General features: G+C 44.3%; 1 protein-coding gene across 1 annotated transcript in view; it reads right to left on the bottom strand.

The window, feature by feature from the left end:
• The window catches only part of cacng2b (calcium channel, voltage-dependent, gamma subunit 2b), a 49,806-nt gene extending 25,142 nt beyond the window's left edge, over positions 1-24,664 (bottom strand). The window contains exon 1 of the mRNA XM_029507064.1: positions 24,445-24,664. Within this exon, the coding sequence (XP_029362924.1) occupies positions 24,445-24,655 (211 nt within the window). The 5' untranslated portion in view covers positions 24,656-24,664. The remainder of the gene's footprint in view (positions 1-24,444) is intronic.
• Between the last annotated feature and the right edge of the window lie 1,782 nt (positions 24,665-26,446).

Genomic DNA, 26,446 nt, shown 5'->3' with positions numbered 1-26,446 from the left:
GAACAGCACGGGGTCAAACAATTCAACAATCCTGCAAACAACCACATTGTCCCCCTTTTGAGAACTCCCTCAGCTCTCTCCCTGATATCGTCACTTCTCTATCCTAGTTTTGTTTAGTGAAACTTTCTGCAATGTTTTTTGCCTCCCTCCTCCCACTCGTGATGAATTCCTTTGGCGCGGAGGGGCCGGAAGAAGGCGACAAAGAAATGGAGTGAATGGAAGAAGAGGAGAAAAGAGACAAGGACGATATGGAGGAGAGGTGACAGATATATGAAAGACTCAGAAATCTGATTGTGTCCGAGCAAAGCTGATTGATAAATGAGGCAACAGATGTTTGGCCCTGTAGAAAATGAAAGCAGACTGCTGTATGTGGAGCAGCTACCTGGCCTCATTCTGCAGCTCCACATTACATCCTCCCAAAAATCCTCCTCCGCTGCAACACAGCGGGCAGTAGAGCCTCACCGTGATGGAAATTCACATCAAGATTTATATTCCTGCATCATTATTTGAGGAGATTTGAATAAATAAATAAATAAATAAATAAATAAATAAATAAACAAACAAACAAACAAACAAGTTGAATCTTCAGCATTTTTCATTTCTCAATGTTTTAAGTACACACTTCAATATAATATAAACCAAACTGTGGTGGTACAAAGAAAATTCTAGCAATCCCAGATTGCAGAAATCCAACAAATGGGAATGCTTTAGATGGAGCATTCATACACATATTTCCCTGCAGTTCAGTGTGTCTTATCTGGTATGTATACAGAAGCTTTCACGTTCAAACAAGAATTCAGAGTAAAATAAGGTTGTTTAAAGGTGTTCAGGTTTAAAAAAAAAAAAAAAACTAGGACGTCTTCTTACACGTTCAAAAATCAGAACACAAAGAAAAGAGACTGACAGCAGCCTCACTTGTCTGCCGTGCACTGCAGTGAGGGTGGGCTGTGAAAGCGAAATAAATAAATATCCCAATATTTCCTGGCATTTTGACACCGCCATTGTTGATCGTTTCAGCTTTTATGTGATGTGTAAACCATTTCAGATCATTGTGTTTAATTTCAGCGCCACGAAAAAGGACACAACAATAGCAGCACAAAAGTCATTATCTGCAAATAACAAAGCTATTCCTGATGTTATTGTGCAAAATGTCCACGTTTCATATTTTGGAGGCTTTTCCGCCAACAAATCCCGTCTCCTAGAAGTTAAATTTATTCTCATTGTTTTCCCCCAATTGCATTTTGAAAAAAAAAAAAAAAAAATGGCAGGATTGTACCAAAGTTTTAAAGTCTAGGAAGCTCGATGTGCGACAGAGGAATCAACGCCGCAGAGAGGTGGACTGGGGATGTGCGTTGTGGTGTACCAGGCCTTTTTCTGCAGCATTCAAATTACAAGAAAGGTAAAAAAATTATGCCCCCCCCCCTAAAAAAATCGTGGTGGTTTTGCTGAAGTGTAAATAAACTGAGACGGAAAGTTTTATCATCCTTCCATCCTTCTATTAGCTGTAAATAAAGGGAACTTTAATGGGATGCTGTCCTGGCTGCCTCTTCCAGTTTAAAAACCTCCCACTGCTGTCATTCTGGGGGGGGGGGCAGGTTAGGTTTTTATGATTGTGGAGGAGCCTGCGCTTGCCTACGTGAATTCAACGCCCACAAAACGCACATCTAAAGCCACATTCAGACGGGATTCACATTTTGGTAGAAACGTTCGGCGGCCTCCTCCGAGTTTTACGCATCGCTACGGAGGAATTTTGGAAAACTGCAGAATGTGATCTTTAATAGACACGGATATTCAGCGCCTTCACCCAGAGGGCATGGGAGATTTGAAGGTGAGGGGTGAGAGGAGAAGAAGGCACGGGGCGAAGATACTGCCGAAGATGAATTTTAGTCAGCTCTGTTGAATGCCAGCACACATTGATGTTATCTCTCATCGTTATTCCCGATGCCCGTTGCAGAGGAAGAGACGATAGTAAAAAGGTTTTTAACGTTAACCACAGTTTTCTGTGAGAATACAAACTGTATTTTTGCATGCAAACATAATTCAGCGCCTAAAAATGACTATAATCTTTACTGCTCAGTGCTGCCAGTACAATAACCACACACACAAAACTGTTGTTGCAGGCTTACTGCTGAGATATTCAGACTCAGAACAATACAAAACCCTTCCAAAATATTTATTTGGCATTTAATTAACCCCACTTACAGGATGAGAGTCCCAAATCATCCAAGCATCTTTGCATAATCACTTTTTGAGGGCAGCATCGTCATTGATTTTCAAATGCTCAACTGCTGCTTTCCAAATTTGGAAAATTTTTGAAATGATTCTCTTTGTGTGTCCCGGAAAATTCAGTTGCGCGCCTTCGCACATTAAACGTCGTGACCTATTGATCTGATAAATGCTTTCAAAAGAGCTTTTACTTTCGGCGCATGCAGGCAGACTCATGGCCGCTGTCGCGCAATTAAAATGTTAATGCTGCTAATGGGACGTTTTTGGAGCAAAAAAAAAAAAAAAAACTCAGAATGAAAAGACTTTTTGTGCTCATGATGTCAAAAAAAAAATGACGGCACATTAAAATGCCTTCACAGCTCGGTGGAAAACACACGAGAGGTCAGAATCCGCCACGAGGTCACCAAGGTTGAGATTGGACTGATGCGACCACGAGACCGAGAAAGATAGTGGGTCAATGAGCAATGAGGAGCACGCTCTCTCTCTCTCTGCTCTGCCTGGGTGTCGCTCATCCTCCGTCTCCCCTCCCCGTCCTCTCTCTCCCGCTCTTCACCGCCCCTCCCATGCCCCCCAGTGTGTCTGTGATGGCTATTGCGTAACATTACTAAAGAAACGCCACACCAGTGAGGAGCAGCAGTGTGTGTGTGTGTGTGGGGGGGGGGGCACTGACCCAATATCTAATGAAAGGGAAGAAAGATGAAGGGGATGTGAGGAAGGAGTGAGGGTGGGGCGGGGGGTGAGGTCCGACGAGAGGGGAGAGAAGGGGGAGGGTGGGTGTAGGGAGAGAGAGAGAGGGGTAGACAATGAATTCAGGCAAAAAGAGCCAGGACATTTAAACTATAAATAACCAAGATACTCGCAGCAACGCTGGCCTTCTCTTCCCCTCTTTCTCTCACTCCGTCCTTCCCCCACATTCAAATATGGCTACTTTTCTCATTCTTTTCAAAGCCAAAAAACAAACAAACAAAAAAAGATTTGCATCTTTACTGATTGGACTTATTTTTCCTGATAATTACAAACATCATCCAGATGTTTGTTGTTTTTTTGGGGTTTTTTGGGTTTTTTTGACAGCATAACATTGTGCTACATACTCACACACACACACACACACACACACACACACATATATATATATGTATATATATATATATATCCATTAAGCTTAATTTGATTTTAATAAGCTTCATTTCACCTTCATTGTCACCAAAGTGGAAACGGGCTCTAAGTAGTTTTGTGGTTGAGGTTTCGTGGCCGGTGTATGTTGATAGGAAAACAGTGGAGCAGAAACTGTTTATGAAGACGGGTGTAGCAGAGTGAGCTGCTCTGCTGTTGCCGTTGCAGTGTTTGACTCTGCCCGACTTCATTTTGAGATGGGCGCGGCGGTATGAGGAGCAGAGACCGACTTTCTGTAGAAGTTATGTTCTTTTCAACACAACTTCCTCTCTGCTCTGATGGTTGGTCATCGAGCATTTTCAGACACATCGCTTCCTTCTGCCTGCTTAGCTGAGCGCTTTGTATGTATTTGATTTTTTTTACTATTCATGGCCACAGCATGAAAATAGCAGGCAGTGTGCAAAAATATGACGGTAATTGTTGTCCTTATAAGAATCATTGTGTTAAACATTTCCCAGAAACACTCATCTGAATTGTGTGTCTGTTCTGTTCAGTTACACAAATTCACACCTCGGAGCGTCAAAGTTCAGCCACAATCCTTCAATAAGCAGCCACCAGTTTAAACGACACCTTCGGCAGTGGTTGTTGTGAGGAGGCCTGTGTGTGTCACTGTGCATGTACTTGCAGCCAGGATGTGTTTGGCTGTGCAGACAGCGTATGTGTACGAACTGGATGTATGTGGGTGCAGCTGTGCATTTACACAGGCATGTCCACGAGCACATCTGTGTGTGTGTGTGTGTGTGTGTGTGTGTGTGTGTGAGACATTAAATGTTATCCTCACATCCACAGGGGAAATATGTTAACAGGTTTGGATGCCACAGAGACGATTGGGAAGAAACAACAAGGAGCTGTGTGTGTGTGTCTGAGGTCCCATTGAGTCAGGGGAAGGAAAGCAGGGGGATATGAGTGTGATGGAGGGGGGGCTGGGATGGGGATGGGGATGGGGAGGGGGGGGCTATGACTCATCCACTGCATGGGCCTCTGGCTCTCTCGCTCGCTCCCTCGTTCTCCCTGCATAGCAACCGCTGTGCAAAAGCTCATATAGGTGCATAGCAACCAGTAGTGATGGCGTAGCGGTCTATAAACACTCCATTAACAGGTCAGAGGGAGCCGGGAAATTGTCTGTGTGAACAATTTTTTGCAGAATTGTCAAGTGGTTGTGTGTAAATATGACTGATCTCATGTCAAGTTCTTGGGAAAAAAACAAAAAAACAAAAACGAAAACAAATGAAAAAACACTGCTCAAAGAGATTTTTTTTTTTGTTTGTTTTTTTTAAGGTACAGATCTACAGTCTGAAGAGTCACATCCTGACAGAGAAGCTGCAGGAAAACCGTCGCAGGACTCGCATATCTGATCCAGTTTTTAAAAAACAGCAACATCAGTTTTAGTTTAGGCTTGATTTGGAATATTTTCCTCTGCTTCACCTGAGATCAGGCGTTTTACTCAGAGAGAGCTCAGACTTAAGGGCTGTTTGATAGATAACTAACACATTAACTACCTCAAATAAACCAAACTGTCGCTTTAAAGAAAAGAGATGAATCTGATCTCATAGCTCGTAAAACTCATCAGGAACATAAATGACTGGAATGACGTCAGGGAGTGTTTTTGTGTTTTTTAACCCGATCATGTCATTCTTTTGTTTTTTATATTCACTCTTAATACCTGTCGAGCACCAAACGCAGGACAAAACTGATAAACAGAGAGGAGTTTCAGCTTCGTATTCTCCTAATTAGCTCCCTCAGTGTTTACTGGCGACTTTCCCTCCGTTAACTGCCAGATTGTTTCTCCTTCGTCTTCTTCTGTCTTGGCTATTCTCTTTCCAGCCTGCCTGTTGCTGATGAGAAACCAAGCCGCCCACCGTTCTATGTTTTCTTTTTCCTGTTTGGATGTCAAACTTTATTCTGCTTCTTTTCTTTTTTAACTTTGTGTGTGCGTGTGTGTTTCTTAAAATCTGAATGTTTGACAGAGTTCAAAACCCGGAATAACTTTGATGTCACGTAGGGACAAATCGCTAATGAATCACACAGCCAGCACAGAAACGCATCGACCTGAAACAGAACCTGCAGGGTTCAGCAGAGAGGGAAAATCAAAAACAAACAAACAACAACAAAAAAAACAAAACAAAGTAATGCCACCGTCCGATGGCGCTGAAAGCTACAGCTCATTGATAGTGACAGATGGGACAAATAGCACAGCCAGTAAGCCGTGCAGGTGATGGATGATGTTTCCCAAAAAGCCCATTTTCTCCCAAAATCAGCAGAGGAGTAAACAAGATGAAAGCGTCGGTCGCCATCGGTTGATGCTTCCCTGGCCATAAAAGGTGAATCAGGCTGCCGGCGTCGGGATTTCAGCCTGCTGTGTCAACAACATTTACTCTGACTAAGAATCACTCACAGCGGCGGCGACGTCAGCCGTCGCACTCTCCATTCGAAATCTTCTCGTCCTCTCCTCCCTCCATCCCGTTACAGATGTTGTTTGGAAAGCCGCCCCCCATCTCCTCCGCACACATCCACGGCGTCCTCTCCTCTTCTTCCCACCCCCACAGATGTTGTTTGGCACATGCCTTGCTTTTTTTCTCGCCGTCCCCACCCTCATCTCTTCGTTCCACCTTCTCCTCTGTTTGTCTCTCCATCTGCTCTCCTCTCCCAAGCTTCCTTCCTCTCTCCTCCCCTCGTTCCTGCCATCTTTTCCTCACCCCCCCCCCCCCCCCCCCCGCCGCCGCTCACACCACTGTCTAAATTCCATACTTTCTTCCTCCATCCTCACCCCCTTCCCAGTTTATGCCTCTCCCAGATGTTTTCTGGACAGAGATGATATCTCCTGCAGTGATAATGAAACTGAAAAGTGTCCTGAGGGCAAAGAAACGGGACTTGTTGTTTTGGGCTGGGAGGGGTTGTGTCACAGTCATATGCTTTCAGCACGGATAAAAAGAGTAACACATCCTGTCACGCAAGCTGGGGAAATGTGTGTGTGTGTGTAGAGCCGTGCAGGGTTGGAAACAGCCTGTGCGAGTGTGTGGGTGTACATGTTTATACCCCGGTCTCAACTTAATTTGTGCGTTTGAAGATAATTTTCCCGAGGGTTTCAACTGCTGCTGCTGCTTTGAGTTCTCGTCCAACCACAAAATCTTGTTGTTTGGACTTTGTGTTTGAGAACCAGAAAAGAGGAAAAACCGAAAAACAACAACAATGACAACAACAACAACAAAAAGAGAAGGAACGATGTGATGAAGCGCACTCAAAAGCTGGAATTTATCAATGATGATAAATGATCTTGGAATGAATAAGAGTAAAATGTCGACCTTATTTAGGTTTAAATATCAGAATTGTTTCTTTATCACAATATTATTGAAGATCTTCAAATTAACCTTCTTTTCCCTTGCTGGCAAGCGAGACACGACTTTGGGCACGTGTTAGACGTTTGTCATTAATTTTTTGATGTTTTATAGATTAAAAGATTGACTGAGTGATCGATACATTAATCAGCCTTGAAATGGGTGCTGACAGTCAGCAAAAAAAGAAAAAATACAAATCGACATTAAAGAACGCCGAGCAGAGCCCTCGACGCTGAGTGGATGATGTGTGTGAAGAGGAAGAGTGTTTCTTTCTGCAGATACTTCTGGGAAGTTTTTTAATGGATGACGGCTGAACAAAAAACTTTGTGGATTTTTGAACTGCACCCGGATCCGTTGACAGAAACCTCAAAGAAACAGTCCAGCGGCAGATGAACGTCGGGTTCCACCGCACAGATCTGGCCCCTCGCCATTTTGGGAGATACAACATTTTGGAAAGATGTTAACAGCAGCAGCTGGTTAGCTTTGCTGAGTTTACCTTTGAATATAAAAACCAGCTGATCTTTGGTATCACTATAGAATCCTAGAAAACTAAACTGGTGAAAACCAACATCGTCATTTTCTTTTAGGTTTGTCAATATGAAAGTCCACGTTAGAGTCAACGATGTTCCACTTTTATTTATCGCAGCTGCCACAAAATGTGAAGCTATTTCCTGTTAGCTTAGCGATGTTGCTAACAGAAGCATCTTCATAAATGAGGCTTCTTTTAAACCTGCGACTGGTGAGATTTACAGACCGCGTGAGAGATATTTCCTTCCTGAAAAGATATTAAGGACGTCTAACAACAATCGCCATGACAACAATGATTACTCATCCCCAATCAAGTGAAACAACAATGAATAGCATCTAATCAGGCTCAAAGCTCTGAAGGTGTGATTATGCACAATGCTGCAGCTTCACTATCTTTATGCAAACCATCTCTGTCTCTCTCTCTCTCAAAGTGCTCTCGGCAGAATGATTAATTTGAGACGATTGATTCCTTGAGAATGTGGGAGGGATTGAAAGAGAGAGAGAGAAAGGAGGGAGGAAGGAGCATCCAGTATTCAGCGAGGCGCCTCGATGCAGCTCTCTCGCCTCCGGTCCTTCGTTTGAGGAAAAGCCAATGGGTGCAGAGTTTGGATCCACCAAATCACATCCATCCATCCCGCTTCTTCTTCCTCCACCTCCTCCACTTCATCCTTCCCTTTTCTTCCTCTCCCTTCTCCTCCTCGTGGCCTCTGCTGTCTAAATTATCTGAATATTCAACAAATGTCTGAGCATTTCACAATAAGCCGGAAAGAACTGAGGGCAGAAAGAAATAAAGAGCGAAGAAGGGAGGGTGAAGCGCAGTGCTCAGGAAACAAAAACAAAAATATTTACCCCTCCTATAGTTCATAAACTATTTAGTTCCATAAATATCTTGAAACCAAGAGGCCAGCCTTTGGCTGTGTCTCTGTACAACTTCAAAAACACTTTCTAATTCAACAGCGGTGGAAAATTTGCAGAATAATTCTCATCTAATATCACAGGGAGCATATTAAAACGCCGGCTTCTTCCGCAGTGAAGGCAGAGCGATGAGTTTAAGTTAAAAAAGCAGCAGCAGCCAGAAAAAAAAATTATATTTTTAATCACTTGACAAGAACCAAATTGGCAACTGAAAGAAGTTTGTGTCCTTCAGTTTTAAATTCTGGCATCATCATCATTCAACTGCTTTACCAACAAACTGAAAAAAAAAAAGCAACAACAATAACACAAAACATAACATAAGACAAATAGAATGAGTAAAAAATTACTAGAATTTAATGGTAATAGTTCACCGTCATACCTGCAAAGAGTTAGTAATGGTTATAGTTTGTTAGTTTATATTTATAACTTTAGAGCGCTGGTGAAACTGACGGAAACCAGACTGAGTTTTACCTTTTAAAATACTGATATACTGATATTATTATGGCTCTAATATAAACCAGCATGTTTCTGATGATGGGACGCACACGTTCTGAGCCCACACGGCCAGTTTCCACGGCTCAAATCTGGGACACACACTCAACAAATATCCCACTATCCTGCTCTCTAAACAAGAGTGGACATTTATCCATCAGGAAGGAGAAAAAAAGCAACACAAGTTCAACGTAAAATCAAATAAATTCCTGCGAAAATCGAATTACCTCTCTTATCCCTTAAATGAGTTTTACTTCCTGATGTTAAAGTCTAAACCTTCTGTGGAAGTCTTCTCCAGGCTGTCAGGAATTAAATAAGTGAAATGTTTTTGGTTTTTTTTTTTATTTACTTATCTATTCATCCACTTCGTCACATTTGAATAGCCCGAGTCTAAAAATACTGCCATCAGCCTGAAGTGTGTAAGTGCAGAATGACGACTGGCACTCCGCAGCACCGCCACAGAGTCACGGCCCAAAAGGCTGCTGTCTGTGTTTCTGAACAGCACGGCTGTGTGACTGTCGTGTCCTTCACTGTTATAAAACTGCTGTAGAAATGTTCTGACATCTGTTCTGGATGTTTATACTTTAGAAATGCCATTACAAAGAGAAGAAAGCATAGAGAGACAGAGAGAAGTGACGCACACAGACACACACATAAGTACCTTATACGACCAAAATGCGTCAATGGAAAACCTGAGCTGATTTGATTTTTTGTGTGTGTCACCTGCGTGTCAGCAGCAGACTCGCCGGAGGCCATTTTGTGTCCACATGCTGCTGTCACTGCACTGACCCGGACTCTGAGAGGTTTCAGGAAACTGCTGAATCGTTTCACTTTATTCTGACTCAACTGGTGAGCTACCAGAACCTGCAGCGAGGGGGTGGGGGATCTCCTGGTGCCCCCCGCAAGACAACGCAGCACATCCAGCTAAACTGCATCACCCAAATGAAGTCGACATTGTATCTGTTTAGAAAAGAAAACCAACATCTAACAAAGCTGGTTTGAGCAAAAAAATCTTGTATGAAATGAAGTTCATGAAGTTTCACTCCACGCTCTCTGATTGATTGTTGTCAACCTGCCAGATTCGGAGTTCGACTTCAGATTTTAATTCTATGTGACATTTCCAAAATTGGATGCAAATAGAGTATTTTTAGTTTGCTCAAAATAAAAACTGTCAGTCACTCCTTGCTCAAAAAAACATAACAGGTGAAAGGTCAGTCTGAATTAACATTTGAGTTTTCAGATTAAGGTTCAGTTCACTCTTTAGTGCAGCAGGTTATCTGAAAATGTTTTTTCTAACTCTCACAAACAGGCTAATAATGGATGAGCATACAGGCCGTGTGTTTTTCCACCACGCAAAACCACCTGCCCAGTACAGCCAGTCTTTTACTGGGTCATTTAGCAGCCACAATGGATCAATAAAGTGTTTAAAAGTGTCAGTAACTGATTCACTCTGCAGCTGCCTACTGTATGTCTCTCTGAATCTCCACCTCAGTCCACGGCCGCAAACGGAGAGGCAACTTCAAACTTTGCAGCTCTAATTCTCCTCGGTGCATCCAGTTTGGCTTCTTTCTAACGACGCGGTTCACGCCACATAAAATTATCTGGAGTTGTTTCGTGCTCAGAAGGGACTTTTTAATTCCTGCTGTATATGTAGATGAAACTATCAGAACTACACCTGAGGCCACGCCACCGTAACTGTTTCGTAGAAGGACATAATCTCTTCAGCCTCAATTGCTGGCATGGATATTGGGATTGATTCAGGGAAACACTCACCTGCTGATTATAGTGATCATTATCTACTTGCCCTCCCCCCTCTTCAGGTGTTAACCACCGGAGGTGTCACCCTGCTGAGAGGCGAGGCAGCGAGTCTAGACAGTCGCAACTGGACAGCAAACCTGAAACGCTAACCGCAACGAAGCTATGATTTACAGATCAACACCTCACATCCTGAATAGAAATGTTACAATTTGCAGTCACATGCAGACTTCTTGGCAGATACTGAAATTTAGAGTAGCTCCCTAAACACCTCGCATGCTGGCTTGTCGGTAGATGCTACAATTTACTGATGTCCGCTAAGTGTCTCACACAAAAACTATCAGCCGATGGCACGATTTCCAGGAGTCCTCTGAATGCTTCACATAGTTGATGCCTGCACATCATCAGCGCCCTATTTGTTGTGTGTGTGTGTCTGTGTGTCTGTCGGGGGGGTCATTGTAGTGCAGTCTTTGGAGGTTCAAAGGGGTTTATGGTTGTTGGAAAGTATGAGGGGCCATCAGGGGCCATCAGCGGCCATCAGGGGCCCTTTGCACATGGTTTTCCTTGTGGATGTCAAAAAAAAGCTCTCTGGAGAAAAATGATGGTACGATGGCAGCGACAGTAATGATAGAAAAAGGTCAACTTGGCAACCTGACATCACAAACCCACTTCTACACAATTTATGGTTCTGTCACTACAAAACAACGATTATTCCTGCAGGACCAACATGCAAGAAAAAAGATTATTCGGAGCAAAAAATAGCCGTCCTCTGTGTTGTCACACTCTTCTGTTTGTACCTACAGTATGTCTGGAGTAAGTGTCACTTTGAATCTGCTCAGAAAGACACATATACTGAAGTGCCAGAAGCCATTTTTATACGGGCTGACGTGGAGACATCGCTGTGCACGGATTGCTGTGTGGACGTTCATTCACATCGTGCTCCTCCTGTGCCGATGATTTCTGACCTGTTTGGTGTTTGTGTCTCTAAAATGACGGAATGAGACGTGCGTCTTCTCTGTTGACTTATTTAAGTGCCTGATATGTTTCGACATAGAAAGGACAAAAAGGTTTAACCTGCTGTGATGAAAATGAAATTACACTTAATGTGCTCATTTGATGTTTAATTTTAACGATATAAGACATATGAAGTGAAGCAGTCAAGGCGCCGATGTCTCATACTTAACACAAACTTTCTGTGATGGAAGGGGCAAAAAGAAAAAAAAAAAAACAACAACACTGTGTCAGCTTCTACCAAAGAACACAACCAACCAACACTTCCTGGGTCTGACTCAGACTCCAACATGTTGCTGAATCTCTCTGTTTCCCTCATTAATCCTCCTGATTCTCTCTGTTTCGCCTGCCAGTTTCAGACTTTTCAAAAATGTACTTTTCCTGTTTTGTTTTTTTTTTTTTCCCACTCTTTATGTGTAAAAACTGTTTAAAAATCGTAGCGAAGTATTTCTACATAATCTGAAACACGTCTGGGGAGGAACTTTGAGAGAGTTTTTATTGTTTTGACCCTCAGATTTACCTGGCAGGCCACGGTGACCCCAATCCTTCGCATTGCACCCATTTAGCATCGCACTGGCATGACGCCATAAAAAGGGATGATTTTATGCAGCAGAAGCATCTTATTTCTTCCACATGTTCCTTTCCTTTTCCAAACCTGGCACTTCCTTTAACTACAATGCAACGTTGACTGGCAGAAGTCCAGAGCTCTGAGTGCGTTACGCTAGTAGCTGCTAATGGAGTCTCGAGCGGAGCCCCAGGTTTTTCCTTTTCTCTTCTGACTTGTTGTTTTCTGCAAAAACGGCTAACACTTCTTCCTCTTTGCAAGTTTCATGATGGAATAATCAATTCTGCATTTAATGACCGCAGTTGTTATTTACAAGTTTAACAATCGGCTGATCTGCTTTGTGAGACGGAGGTTTGATCAGATTTGACTGACAGTAACCGAAGAACCCGCTAACAGTTATTAGACTGTGCTTCAAATATTATCACATGCTAATTGGCGCTCACGCAATCAAAGAAACGTCTCATTAGACAAAAACGAAACACTGACGACAGACGCACACGCATTCCTATTAGTTACATGCATACAGCAGCATCCTAACAAGTGCAAGTGCACACAAATACACACACACACACGCCTCACAGTGCATAAACACACAGACGATTTACTGCAGACCACCGGTCATAAAACGCAGACACCAGAGTTCATCATAGTCTGCTTAATGCTGCACCATTACCATTAACGTGAGGTAGCCACATCTGGCGTGTAGCTGTAAACTCATTCCACTGACCATAAAACCCGATGATGATGAATCATAACGCAGCACCTCGCTGCCTCTCTTTGCTTCATGAAGACATCTGGATGCCCTTCTCACACCCACTGACTGCCCCGTCGCGGGCCCCAACATCGACCGGCGCTTGCACCGGTCCGGCGGTTATGACACATTTAGTGACACACTCGTGCACATCAACTCTAACAACCAAACGAATGGCTCCTGGTGGTTTACTTTCCACTGAGCTGGGTGGTGGACTGCGCTCACTGCTTCTACTGCTTTGTATTCACGCATGAATATCGAGAAAGAACTTGAAATGTAAAGTGGAACTGAATGAGCCGAAATCTATCCTCAGATAAGGGTCCCATCCATCCAACCACTTTCATCTCACTGACAAATACACAAAGCTGATCCTCAGGTAACATCGGCTTCATCTATTTCTTAAACATGATACATCACTTGACCTTTGAGGACGACAAGTTTGAGTTTTCACCTCAGAGCTTTGACTTCTTTGGTGATCAGCGGAGGGAAGGTCTGTCTTCTCGTAACAATAATAATAATAATATTCATAATAATACATTTTATTTCTACGCATCTTTCAGGACACTGTACAAAAACATTTATCAATAAAACCAGCATACAATCAAAGAAACGGTCGATAGCAGAATTGCAGTCAGAGTGAGTACACAACCTGAACTTTCTGTTTGTGAAGGTTTTTATTATCTCACAATTTGTGTGTATGTGCACATAGATGTGTTTGTGTCCTGTGACACGTACGTGTGTGTGTGTGTGTGTGTGTGTGTGTGCTCAGTGTCATGGGCCTTTATATAGACATTAGCCCATTGATTAATTGATATGTATTGGAGGGGGGTGGGTAAAATGAACAGACCCCAGCACACACACACAGACACACACGCACTATGTTGATGACTCATGTGGCTTTCAGATGACAGCATTGTTACTCCATCAGTTTGACCATATGTTGACACTTACACAAACTCCATAACAGAGCAGCAGCGGCGGCGGCTTTAGCCTGCGTTCACGCTGAGAGCGGTCGATGGTCACCGTGGCGCTGAGTGATGGTGGGCGGAGCCACCGGCTCTGATTAACAAAAGGAGCCTCTACACACACGTGGCTGAGGTGTAGGCCTCCATCTTTATTTGACTCGACACCAGAGATGACCAACACGTAGAAACACACACACACACTGAGCCCTCTGGTCCCTGATGTCTGTGGGATTAGGGAGCAGTCGGCCTGTCAGCACCTCTCCCACCAGGCGTTAAACAGACTGTGTGGAGGTGCCAACAGCTCCCTGCTTCACCAACTCAGCCCACTATACTGTAAAAAGAAGAGCGCGGCGCACTGCTACTACTGTAAAAACACCGGACAGATAATAAAGGGACTCACTTCTTATCCTCTCCAACTTTTCTTTTTCCTTCTACCGGACACTTTATCATTAGAAAATCCTCAAAACCAAACAATCTGAGAAAAATTTACTATTTTTTATCATTCGGACTCAAATTTTGCTCAGAAGCAGAAGCCAATGCGGCACAGACTGAAACATTCACTCGATATACTGACCAAATTAAATTACAAGAGACGCTGAATCGTGACCTGCTGTCACAACAGAGCCACACGACCAAAGATGGGAGAGGGTGTGAAGGTTTAAGAGGGATTATAGTAAACAGTCATAATACGGCCAACACCTCTCCGTCACACCGCAGACCGCCAACAGCTCTGTCCTGCTGCATAACCCTGTTAGTGAGACACTTGAGCATCTGCGGCAGGACAAACACACTCCTGGACACGTCTCCAAAAGCAATTTAAAGATTAACACCGGCAGTGTTCAAGAACGACGTGCACACACACACACACACACACACACACACACACTACAGATAATACTAATTAAGATTTGGTGACCATCAGCAGGAAAATATACATTAACAGAGCCATCTTATATGAGGTCAGATCTGCTCCATAAGTGTATTAGATTCAGCATTTTTATTCGTCAGCTTAACTGTTGCATTATTTGCCATTTCTTTTTTGTTAGACTGCAGACCGCCTTTACATTCAAATTTAAAACCCACAATGGGGACAAGAGTTGCACTGTCGCTTACAATAAATAATAACATCTGTTGTTTTTTATTTTACTCCTTTAAAGTTATTAAAGGTGTTGGGGCACACCATGCATGTTTCCAGCATCAGTCAGGACGCAGCTGTAGTCTATTGGATCATATTGATCTGCTGATAAACACAATAAAAGGCTTTGAAAGAGTTTTAAATATAGAAGCAGCCTTTTCCTCAACAGTGGAGCTCCTCTGGAATGGAAGCACTAAAACATATACCACTCCTGTAGGACAGAAGAAACATTTCTTTTTTTTAACTTAATGATATAAAACAGCAACAAAGTCGTATTTTCTCCAACATTTGCCTCAAGCATGTAGTTTAGTGCTTCCTAGTTACCACTGAGGGAGTTGACTCGAAAGCACGATCTTCTGAGTTTTTAGTGTTAATAATAGAACATTCTTATGAATGTTTTACCGGCACCTGGATCCGGATCATTTTACATCCAGTAGGAGTGGTAAACAATCGTCGTGCAACACATTCTGCTCAGCTCAGATGCAGGTTGTCACGTTTCTTTATATTAAATGTGTTGGAAATGCCCCACGTGTGTTAACTCAGTATGTCATTGTGTCTCTGCTACACCTGTACCTATGTTTGTGCCTGTATGTGTGTGTCATAATGTCCCTCCCATGGTGCGGGGGGAGTGTGTGTCGGTCCCAGGTGGTGTGTGCGAGTGCTTGTAAACAGTCTCTCTGATTGAGAGGCCGTGATGGCTGACAGGCGGCCTTGTGCTGCTCATTAGAGCTGCTGAATCGCCATAGTTACGCAGCCTCATGCGGCTGTTGGCGACCAGGTCGGCACGAGGACGAGGAGAGCTGCTGCAAATGAAGGTGGGGGGGGGTTGCATTAATTAGTTAATGAGATATTTGACCACCAGCATCATAAAAAATGATGTATACGCACTGCAAAAACATAGCTACTAAAAAAGTTCAATCGCGTGTTCAAAGATTAAAATTGGCGTTCGCTACAATCTGACACACACAAAAACTCAACACAAACGCTGCAAATACAGCGAGGCAGCATTCAGACCCGTCACAGAGTGACCGGCTGGCCATCATTGATCTATGTTCTGTGAAACATTTCAAGGTGAATATTTCTCCCAGTCCGCCGGAGCCACCTCGCAATCGACCAACTGGAAATGAGCTAAATAATGAATAATGGATCTGTGAGCGCACGCCGGGTGGACGGTGTGCTGTTCGCTCTCCGATTAGTGATTAAAAACTGGACAAACGTAACAGAAACACTGAAGAAATTAAACGTATCCACCCCGAGGTCACCACGCTCTTCATTTCACACACACACACACACACACACTGCAGCAGGCTCATGATAGCAAAATCACTAATTTGGTGCTAAAAGTCCTTATTTTTCATACAGACATGTTGATTGTATGGGGACAAATTCAAAAATGCACCAGTGTGCGTATTCTGTGACCAAATTATCTCACACTTATTCATCTCATTCCATTATTTCGTCCATCTTCACCAGATTGGATGAAATGTACCCGACTTTAAACCAACAAAAGGAATGAAATGACTTTGCGCTGAATAAAAACATGAAACTGAGGCTCAAACAGTTGAGGGAACATCATATTTTCCTCTCTAATTAGGAGATGAATCATCGCATTGATAGCGTAAACAGTTTTTTTGTCTCTACTTGACAAATACAAGCAGACACACGAACGTGTAATACGGCAGGACGTGTTAAAGCAGATACAGAGCACAACCTGCGACCATCAACTTCAGAGCTCCTCCGTGATGAACGTGCCTCCCTCAGAGCTGGGCGACGCTGTTCGTAACGGGAACGTCGAGAATTTAAGAGCTTTTAAGGATTTAAAACCCAAAGGTCATGTTTTCCAAACGAGGAGACCGCTGCTGCTGAGATGGAGATGATTAAAGCTGTCGAGGTTCAAAGGTTTCCGACGTCTTCGGTAACACGATGATTTTGAGTGGGATGAAAGCTAAAAATCTAACAATGGCACAAAACGCACACACACACCTCATTCCCGGAAACATATCTCCTGTCACACACACACACACACACTGCGCTCGCTCTCCAACCCGCCATGATGGAGATTAATAGCTGCATTTAAAGCATGCTGAGCTCCACCTGTCAAGGCTGGGGGGGCCCCCGGGGCCGCTCCAGTCTGTGCTTAGGACACAGGACGCCATCATGGAAGTTCATCTCCGGAGCCGGCCTCCACAGCTGGACCGCCGTCACGGGGCCATCCGTCCAGTGTGACAGGCACACTGAGCGAATCCAACCGGAGCAGACTCCATAGCTGCTGGATGGAAGAGGAGGGCGGGGCCCTGGGAGGGGTGTGTGATGGCTGGATATCAGCAGGCCGAGAGGTGTGTGCGTTTTTTAGGCCGCTGCATCATTATTAACACAAACACACGTTGACATCAGTTAATGGTGCATGTGTGCATGACGCTTATTGGGAAATGTGGAATAGAGCTAAATGAGTTCCTTCTTTGCTTTGTATGAGCCTCACAGACATAATACTCCTCTTTTCATTTTCCCTATAACACCACCGTTGTGCGTCAGAACAATTTCCGCCTGTCTAGTTCGACCAGACCGGGTGTGCTAATTTCATCACACACACAAACAGCTAAAACCGGCTGCTCGTACCAAAATCTCAGCACAAGACTATCTACAACACTTTCCAAGTCATGGCTCTTCGTGTTTGAATATTTCACTCGGGGAAAGCTCTCCATTTAGGGGTTAGTGTAAGACTGAGGTCAAAGAATAACGTTTCTACAGCAATCAGATACATCCTGAATATAAATGTTTATGTTCACTGCTCGATCGAAAAACCACAACCACCACCTTTCTGTGGATACAGACTCACTCCCTCCGTTGCTCAGTTACGTAACAATAAGGGCGATTATGATGAAACAGTGCAGTTGACCTTTGACCCTTTTGGGTATAAAACACCATCACCGTCATAATTAGTATTTGAATTCTTCAATCGTGGCTAAAAAAAAAAGTGAGGTCACATTGAATGTGACCTTTGACCTCAGGTCAACATATTCTGATCAGCGTTCTGATCACGTGAATGTTTTGAAGAAATTCCCCCAAAGTCCCTCCTGAGGTTTCGGGTTCTGGGGGTCAGGACAGAGCTGGAATGCGTCCGGTCTCAGCGGCGGCTGTCACGGACGCACAAACATGAAAAAGTAAATGAAACCAAATACTTTTTACTCTCATCACTATCATCAAAAAGTCCAGTAAACGCCGACTCACACACCCTGCCAAGCAGTGAGGCAAGCCATTTAATAATAAAACAAGAAAACGTAAATGTGGCACAGCAGAAAGACCCAAACGTGGATTGAGTTTTGCCCCAATAATGTCATTTAACGTATGGCTGTAGTAAAATCTGTCAGAAAGCAGTGTGTGTGTTTCAGTTGGCAGCGTGACTGCAAACGCACCAGCGATCTTCGGCTGCATACGACAGGAGCAAAAATAACGAAGTGGAATTTCCATTTAAATAAGTTATGAAGCTGAAAATAGTTTCAAATAGGTTTTTGCTTTGTGGAGAAGAGTCTCCAGGAGTTGGGCGGCTGAGGTTTGACAGCTGCCCCGACCTGTCAGTCACTTCTATTACAGTATCAACAACAGCACGCCCACAGAGCGCCGCTGGATGCTGACTGTTTGCCAGCCTCAGTGCAGAGGCAGAACAATGGCTCTCATTTCCTTACCCAGCACTCCTCCATCATGCATCATACATATTTTAGCATTTTTATTAAGGGGCTACATCTTTAGTCTGTGCTGCCTGAGCTTACTCTGTGTTAGTAAATCTCAAAAATAAGTTTGAAGTGGATTTTAATTTTTCTTATTTTTTTTAATAATCTTTTCATGTCCTGTTTGGAAATTCTTCCTGATCCCGAAGTTTAGCCTGGCTAAACGTCCAAACACACCCACTGCCGCTGCATCTTGTTTCTGAAATCTGTGTCGTGTCGTTTTCTGACTGACGTGCTCGTTAGTTAGCCATGCAGGCGTTAGCCTGTGCTAAAGTGAGCTAACTGTTGCCCAGCTGTAGCTTCAAATCTAAACTCAAGACAGTTTTGTTAATGAGATGATTTGGCAGTTTTCTTCAGGTGTGCTGCACTTCAAATTCACCTAAAGTAAATAAATTGAGCTCCATCAGAGGAGTAAAGGCAAAAGTAAAAGTAAACAAATAAATGCATCTTCTCTATCTTAAGTACTGTAATCTTAATACCAATAAGGTTAAAAAAAAAAAAAAAAAAACGTGAAATAAACTCAGAAAATAAAAATTCAATCCTATTGAGCTCTTACAAATGTGGTCATCTGACCAAGAGAATGAGAACCCACCAAAAGAAAAATGAGGCGATTATTTGTCTCTAAAATTGGCAATCTGCCGTTCAGGCTTTAATTTGAACGGTTTATTATTTTTTTAATCATCATTTAATTTGTCTGTGTTTTCATCAGCAGTTTTCAGATCCCAGATCACACATAATCAGATGACTTTTGAATAAATCTGCTCATCACATAAAGTAATGGGGCCTCGGTTGGTTGGCTGGTTTTGGCTTTCACTTGATATGAAAGATCACGATTTTTTCTTTCGAACCAGATTACTTCAGGAATCAGATTATATATCGCTTGTACCCCCAATTCATTAAACCCTTAACAGGAGCTTTAGATAAAGAGGTGGTCTGCATTTCTTTTTTCTTTCCTTTGTGTAAGCGGATTATTTTTGTAATCTGATTCCATGTAATTAGTTACTGGCTGTCCCGGCATATCGCTGGCTGGAGCTTTAGATAAAGAGGCCGCGTGGAGAGGCTCTGTTGACGATCAGCACGGCAAAGCTAAAGGAGCTGATGGCTATTAGCATAATTAATGTCATCGCCGTAGTGCACTCCAATTCTAAGAGGGCCGGCCTCTCACACACACACACACACACACCATCACATTTGTATACACGTCTGAGCATGAGAGCAGAAACATAATCAAATCTGCTCCATTGAGCTCGATGCTCAACATTAAACTGTCATGTGTGATCTTTCGACGTGACGCTCGCATGTCACTTTGACGACGGAGGCCCGACAGTCAGTCAGCCGCTGTTATCTGAATATAATGTACATCGTGTCCCGAGCATTAAAATAAAAGCATGCACCGTGACGTATTATGTTAAAAGCCGGGGCAAAATAGGTTGGATAGAACGTAGGCCTGCGTGTTAAAGATAGCACAGGATGCCTGAGGGGGTGTGACAGCAAACCAGGGCTGCCTGCTCTTTCTCTCCCTTGTTCTTTTTTTTTTTTTTCCTCCCTTTTTCTTTCTCAACACCTCCCAATTTCCTTCCCTTCCTCTGTCTCCTCTCCCTGCACCACGCAGCTATAGAGCAACTCTGAAGGCGAAGCGCACGGAGCGAGCTGGATCCCTCACAGATTCCTCTCTGCTCTTGACCATTTAAAATCTCCGGTGCCAAGGACAGCGAGCGAGCTTAGAGTGTGAAAAGTAAAGCCACTTAGCGAGGAAAATAAGCATATCACATGGAGTGAGTTGGCGTGGCTGCGTTCACGTCGAACAAATGTGTTGGTGATTTTGACACAATCTCGCCACCTCTGCCAAGATTTTGTGTCTTTCTGTCTTGAGGAAAAACAAAAAAGAAAAGAAGAAACACATTTTTTTTCCTCTCAAACTCACGACCAGCCGGCGCCCGAGCGGCTCCAAAAAGTTGCTGCGGTGGTGAGTTTCTTCCCACGACCTTGCCTTTGATATAACAGCATAATGCGGGTCACATGGGCAATCGCAGGTACACTAACTTTTATCGCACCTGCATTGAATTAGCCCATTCTCAGCAGAGCTTGAATAAGCGGCGATGCGGAACACGCTGCTCGCCGTTTTTCTACTGAGATCATTTCAGATGAATCATTGAGGAAAAGAGAGCGTTTGTGCAGCCGGATGGAAAGAACAAGTAGCACACAAAGTCCACAACGAGAGCACAACCCTGTTCTCTTTCCATGAGCTGAACAAAAAGTCGACATTTTCTGTAGTATCTTTTTCTATTTCCTTTCTCACAGAAAAACACTGAGCTGAGCTGTATTTCTTTTTTTTTTTTTTTTGGAGGATTAGAGCAGATGAATATCAGATTCTATTCATCTTTTCGAAGTCATATGTACAGACGTCATCTGTTTATGATGATTTCTTTTCTACAACTACTGAGCGTCAAAACATCACAACCTGTTCTCACTCGTGCTAGTTTCAAGTACCGCATCGGTCGCAGCTCTCCTCCCCAACTCATCCGACAGATGTGGAGGCGACAGCTGAGAATGTTTTCCCGCTCCAGGGCTTCTAAAAACTGTTCCTTATCTATCGCTGTTTACGCCAACAAAGGTCTCTGAAGGTCATCCATAATTCATCAACTCAGCTCACACCTTGTAGGTTTGTTCCAATTTACACCTCACAAATTTTCTTATTTGCATAAATAATCTACATTTGTGTGTCAGAGTTGGGCGATGTGGAGCTGTACACAGTTTTGTTGTTATTTTCCTCTCCTATTCTGTAGCTCAGACAAAAGGGCCTGGCAGAGACCACCCCATGTCAAGCCTGACCTTTTGACCCCATAAAGAGTCAATCGGCTTGGGATGTCTCCGGGGGCGAGGCCATGAGAAGCTCGGGAAGCTTTAATAAAAATGTGAAAATCAATTGTAAAACTGATGGAACGAGGTCCTGTCTTCTTCCAATCCCGCCCTAAAACATTATTCGCACAGTAACTAGCGTTCTGTGGAAAAACAAGCCGCGCCATTAAGTTGTCATCGTATGATGACATCAAACCTGAGTATGTTGTATCTTGACTTACGGCCTCGGCGGATCAAACGTGAACAACACAGCGAGCGAGGAAAATAAACATGGCAGTTAAAACGACAGATTCTTCAAAGAAAATCTATGATGGACAAAATGTGCTTGACAGATTCATGTGAGAGAGAAGCAGCACAAGACAGAATCTTTCAATCTGTTCAAGAGTAGTAGCCTTATATTAAAAATTGAGTTAGCTACTGTAGCAGAATAAGTAATGAAGCAGAGGAAGGAGGCCAAGATTTAGTACTTAGGAAAGCTGAGTAAATGGCCCTTTTTTTCCCACAGCCGTGAAGTGAAGGATAACTGAACGCACTGATGATATTTGAGATTTACAGCTGTCTGTCTGTGGCAATGTCTCAACTTCACCTCCACCTCAGGAAAAGTTTAAAACCTGCCTCCAGTCAGGGACGACGAGGCGTGAGCGCAGGTTTGATGGCAGCATAACAGCACACTACTTGTTTGTTGTGCATGACATGGTGCCGTAAATTCGGAGAGTCCGACGCCAACCAATCACCGCGTGCTGACGTGAGGAGCACGTTCGAGAGCCGACGTCGTCCGGGAGGCAGGACTGGCAGTTGTCAATCATTGCAACCGCTTCCGCTTCCGCAAAGCCAATAAAAAAGAAGTGGCACGAGGGGAGCAGGAGGGGGGCGATCCATCCGAAAGACACAACTCAAGTCATTTCATTTTTTGACTTTTCAAAAACAGAAGTGGTTTTGTCTGCATCTCATCTCTCGGCCAACTGATGGAGGAAAAACATTCTGACATGCTAGGCCTCCTGTGTTGCCGTGGTGATCGCTGATCTTTGATTACGTCACACTACAAGAGGTGAAGACGCCTGTTCTGTCAAAATAAATTCCTGTGTCGCCCGATCCCGTATAATATCTGATTCAGAGATGATCGAGAAAGATTCAGGACTTCAGGCCTTTAATCCGAGAGCGACAGGAGGCGTGGCGGTTGGTGATCATCTGACACTAGTTCTCACTGTTTAAAGTGCAGAATTTAAACGTCATGCTCAGCTAGCCTGCGGGAAATCGGACTGCTCAGGTTTAGCATGAGGTTAGACAATGAAAGGACGCATGGACAGAATCGGAGGATCACCCAAACACACTGTGCCGACTGTGACCGTGCCAGACTTTCATCATTCTTCGTCAAACATGCTAATTGGACATTCAGTTTCACTTCAAGGTTTTTAAAATGTTACTCCTTTTAACACGACGGCAGCATTAGCACACAGTGAGGTCGTCTTTCTCGAACGTAATGAAGAAGACCACGTGAATCACTCGAGAAATCCTGCAAAAGCACAAAATCTGTGTCATCATCTTCATCATCAGCTGCAGCAGCAGCAGCACATGGCCTTGTCCTGTGAATCAGGTGAATCTGGGGCAGGCGGCTGTGTGATTCAGGAGGAAGATGGATCACACATGTACTGCTGAAGCATGTGCAGCTCCTGTTGTGTCTGTATGCCTTTGGATTTCAGACTTGGGGAGATGTTTGTCCTCTCTGAAGCCTCCAAGTTTAGAGTTGAGGTTGGATTTTAAAATAGGCCACTAGGTTGAAATTAAGAGAGTCAGATATTTGAAGACGGACTCGGATCACAAGATCCCAACAGAGTTTCCAATTTTCTTTTCACAGCTTTTCTTCCACAAAACGACAATCTCTCATCTTTTCACTGTCAACATTTCAAATGTACTTTGGATTTGAAATCTGGGCAGTTGGACTTCCAGGTTTTAACTCAAGCATTTAAAACAAAGAAGAAAATATGAAGACTTCACCTCTAAACTGCCTGCACAACCAGATTTGGGGGAGCCTTCCTCCTTTAATGACAAATTGCAGTATTCAGTCAGATATCATGTAGTCAGAGTCCGACTGTTTAAAAAAAGAAAGATATCACCTCTTTAGTTAGAAATACACAAATCTTCTGTTCCTTGTGTTGGGTGATACCCCAGTTCACACATACAACAAGAAAGATGCAACAGGCACGGCTGTTTGTACTCAGATGGTAAAACAACTGCCCCCGTTGGCTTCGGTTCCATTTCCACAAAGACTTTCACGGGTTAGCTAATGCTGCGAGGCTAGCAAGTGAAATCAAGATAGACTTCAGAAATCTGAAATCGATGCTGTTCTGCTGGTTCGTCGATCCGAATGCACCTGCTGGGGAAATCAAACGTGGGTCTTGTGTTTATCTGCCTGTCAGTGATGATAACCAACACACAAGTTTTATCCGTCTTTGGACAACAATTGCAGGCGTCCAGCAGGACTTTTCACGGGGCAGCCATGACACTGACAAAGGAAAGCCCGGACAGGGAGGACACCAAAAGGGACCGCTGGGAAAAAACTACATCCTGATTACCTCTCATGGAAGGAAGAAACTGGATTTTGTCACTCAACATTAAGATAAGCCCTGCTACACTTCACTAAGTGGAAGGAAATGAAGGAGGTTTGTGATTTGTGAAGGGAGGGAATGATTTTAAAAATAAAATGTTTTGCAAAAAGGAAAATGACGTCAGAAGTTGTGGAGATAGATCGATAGATAGATGTGTGTAGGTTAGACTGAGTGAGTGTTTGCATGTGTGGAAATGGATGCTGAGTACATACAGAATAATGTGGGCATGTGAGCATATGTGTAGGCATGTGAGTGCGAATGCAGGACTGTGTGCGTGTGTGTGTGTGTGTGTGTGTGTGTGTGGGCACGAAGGAATCGATCTGACTCCGTGTGCCTGAGTGGGGTCGGTGCCGCCGGTGCATCTGCACGTGTGTTTGTATGTTTGTGCAGCAGCTTGGCTCACCTTCCAGGCAGCAGGTCCTCCAGAGGCCCGAGTGCGTCATCACCTCCTCGTTCTTCTTGCTGGTCTCGTTCTCGTTGGTGCTCTTGATCTTGCAGACGCCGCGGGAGTACAGCCAGTAGTCTGTCCCCACGGCGATGGTCATGAGGCTGAAGGCGGCGAAGGCCCCCACCGTGGTCAGCAGCATCTGAACTCCGCGGTCAAACACGCCCATGTTGCCGCATTCCACGAAAGGGGGGCCCCCTTTCCTCTTGATGTACAGGAAGTAAATATTTGTGAGTTTGCGTCGCCACGCCAGCTCGGAAAACGGGGGGTGGGCGGCGTCGGGGGGACGACGGTAGCGGGGGGGCGCTGGGGGGGCGGGGGAATTAGGGGAGCTCGGGGGAAATCGTATGGTTGGTTTTTGGTGGGGGGCGCAGCAAAGAGGTAAAAATGAAGATGAGGGTGAAGGTTTGGGGGTGGTGGGTGGGCGGCAGACGGGTCAAACAGAACCCTCAGCCACAAAGGTTCCTAATTTCTCGTCCTCACGTGGCAGTAAGTTGCCCCGCTCCGGAAAGAAAACGTTGACCTAAAAACGCAGGCTTCTGGCAGATCCCTCCGGAGACCTGGTCTGGGATCTAGGCCTACTTTGTTGAGTTGGAAGGCCTCTAAACGTCAAACTCTGAAAAAAGGCAGAGATAATGAGAAGATGGAGGATCTTGGCTCCTTTTTCTCGTCGCCTGAATTTGGCTTATCTGAGCTGACTAAAGCAAGTTACATGTGTTACAATCCTCACAGCTTCGACGGTGATGTATGGAATGATGTGCACGTAGCGCTTGATTTCTCTGTTTGGGTTTTTTTTTTTTTTGTTGTTTGTTTGTTTGTTTGTTTTTTTTGTTTTTGCTTTTTTTCCCGTCACATGCAGTCTACACTGTCATCCTCCTGCTGCTCACACACACACACACACACACACACACAGACACAGACGTGCTCACACTCGCTCGTGGAGCCAAACTTTCACCCGCACACACCTGTACATGGAAAAGAAGCAACGCGCACACATGCAGTGTGAATTAATTCATTCTGAAAAGGGGATGAAGAAACACACAGGGGTGTGGGGGCGGAGAGAACACAGTCGGCGGCCTGATTTCTTTAAAAGGGGCCCCAAATATTATTTAAAAGAAAAAATTAAAGAAAAGAAAGAAAAGACGGGCAACAGCAAGAGATGATGACACAATTCAGGATGAGATCTGACTTCGTTGATCCAATCAGTGATTATGGAAGCTCATCTCAGGCTTTCACATGTATTCTGAGGGAAGACGGTGACGGGAGACAGGCAAGACAGACAGGCAGGGCCCAGGATGTGTGGAGGGAGAGGGAGGAAGGGTGGTGGTGGTGGTGGTGGAGGTGGGTGGGGGGGGTAAGGATTGGATGTGCTGAAAGAAATGAAAGAACAGATTCAAACCAGCAGATTCAAGCGCTCCCCCAAAATCAAGGACAGAGTGATGAATAATGCCAAATAATCAGCTGGCACCATGACTGCCATGAGCTGGAGAAGGAGGAACAAACCAACCAGGGACGATCAGCCCCCGTTTTCCCCAAAAATACCCCCCCCCAAAAAAAAAAAAAAAAAAAAAAAAAAAAAAGGAACCAAGCCAAAGAGAGGAGGAGGGGGGAATGTGAAGTTGTGAAAAATCAAACGAGAGCCTGCTTAGTTTTCCTTTTTCCTAAAATTCTGGTCCCCAGTTTCCATATGTGGTCCCTAGACCTTTCTCCGGCGACAGAGGAGATCTGCTGCGGGGGGAGACAGGCAGCGGTACCGACGGCACACCGCGGACAGAGGGGCGCATCCAGGCGGAGGAGAGGCCGAGCATCACCGGACGGAGCTTCCCTTTTCCTCCGGCATCCGAACGGATCCTGGACGGTTAAATCACGGAGCGGCAGCGAGCGCACGCGGACACACGCAGCCGCTCACCGCCATCACACGGAAAAAGCAGCAAAAACAAAAAACAACAAGCTGAAACAT

The sequence above is a fragment of the Echeneis naucrates genome, chromosome 1 (genome assembly GCF_900963305.1).
Source record: "Echeneis naucrates chromosome 1, fEcheNa1.1, whole genome shotgun sequence".
In the NCBI taxonomy this organism is placed as follows: domain Eukaryota; kingdom Metazoa; phylum Chordata; class Actinopteri; order Carangiformes; family Echeneidae; genus Echeneis; species Echeneis naucrates.
The sequence above is the reverse complement of the archived record's forward strand: the minus strand, read 5'-3'. Positions and strand labels throughout refer to the sequence as shown.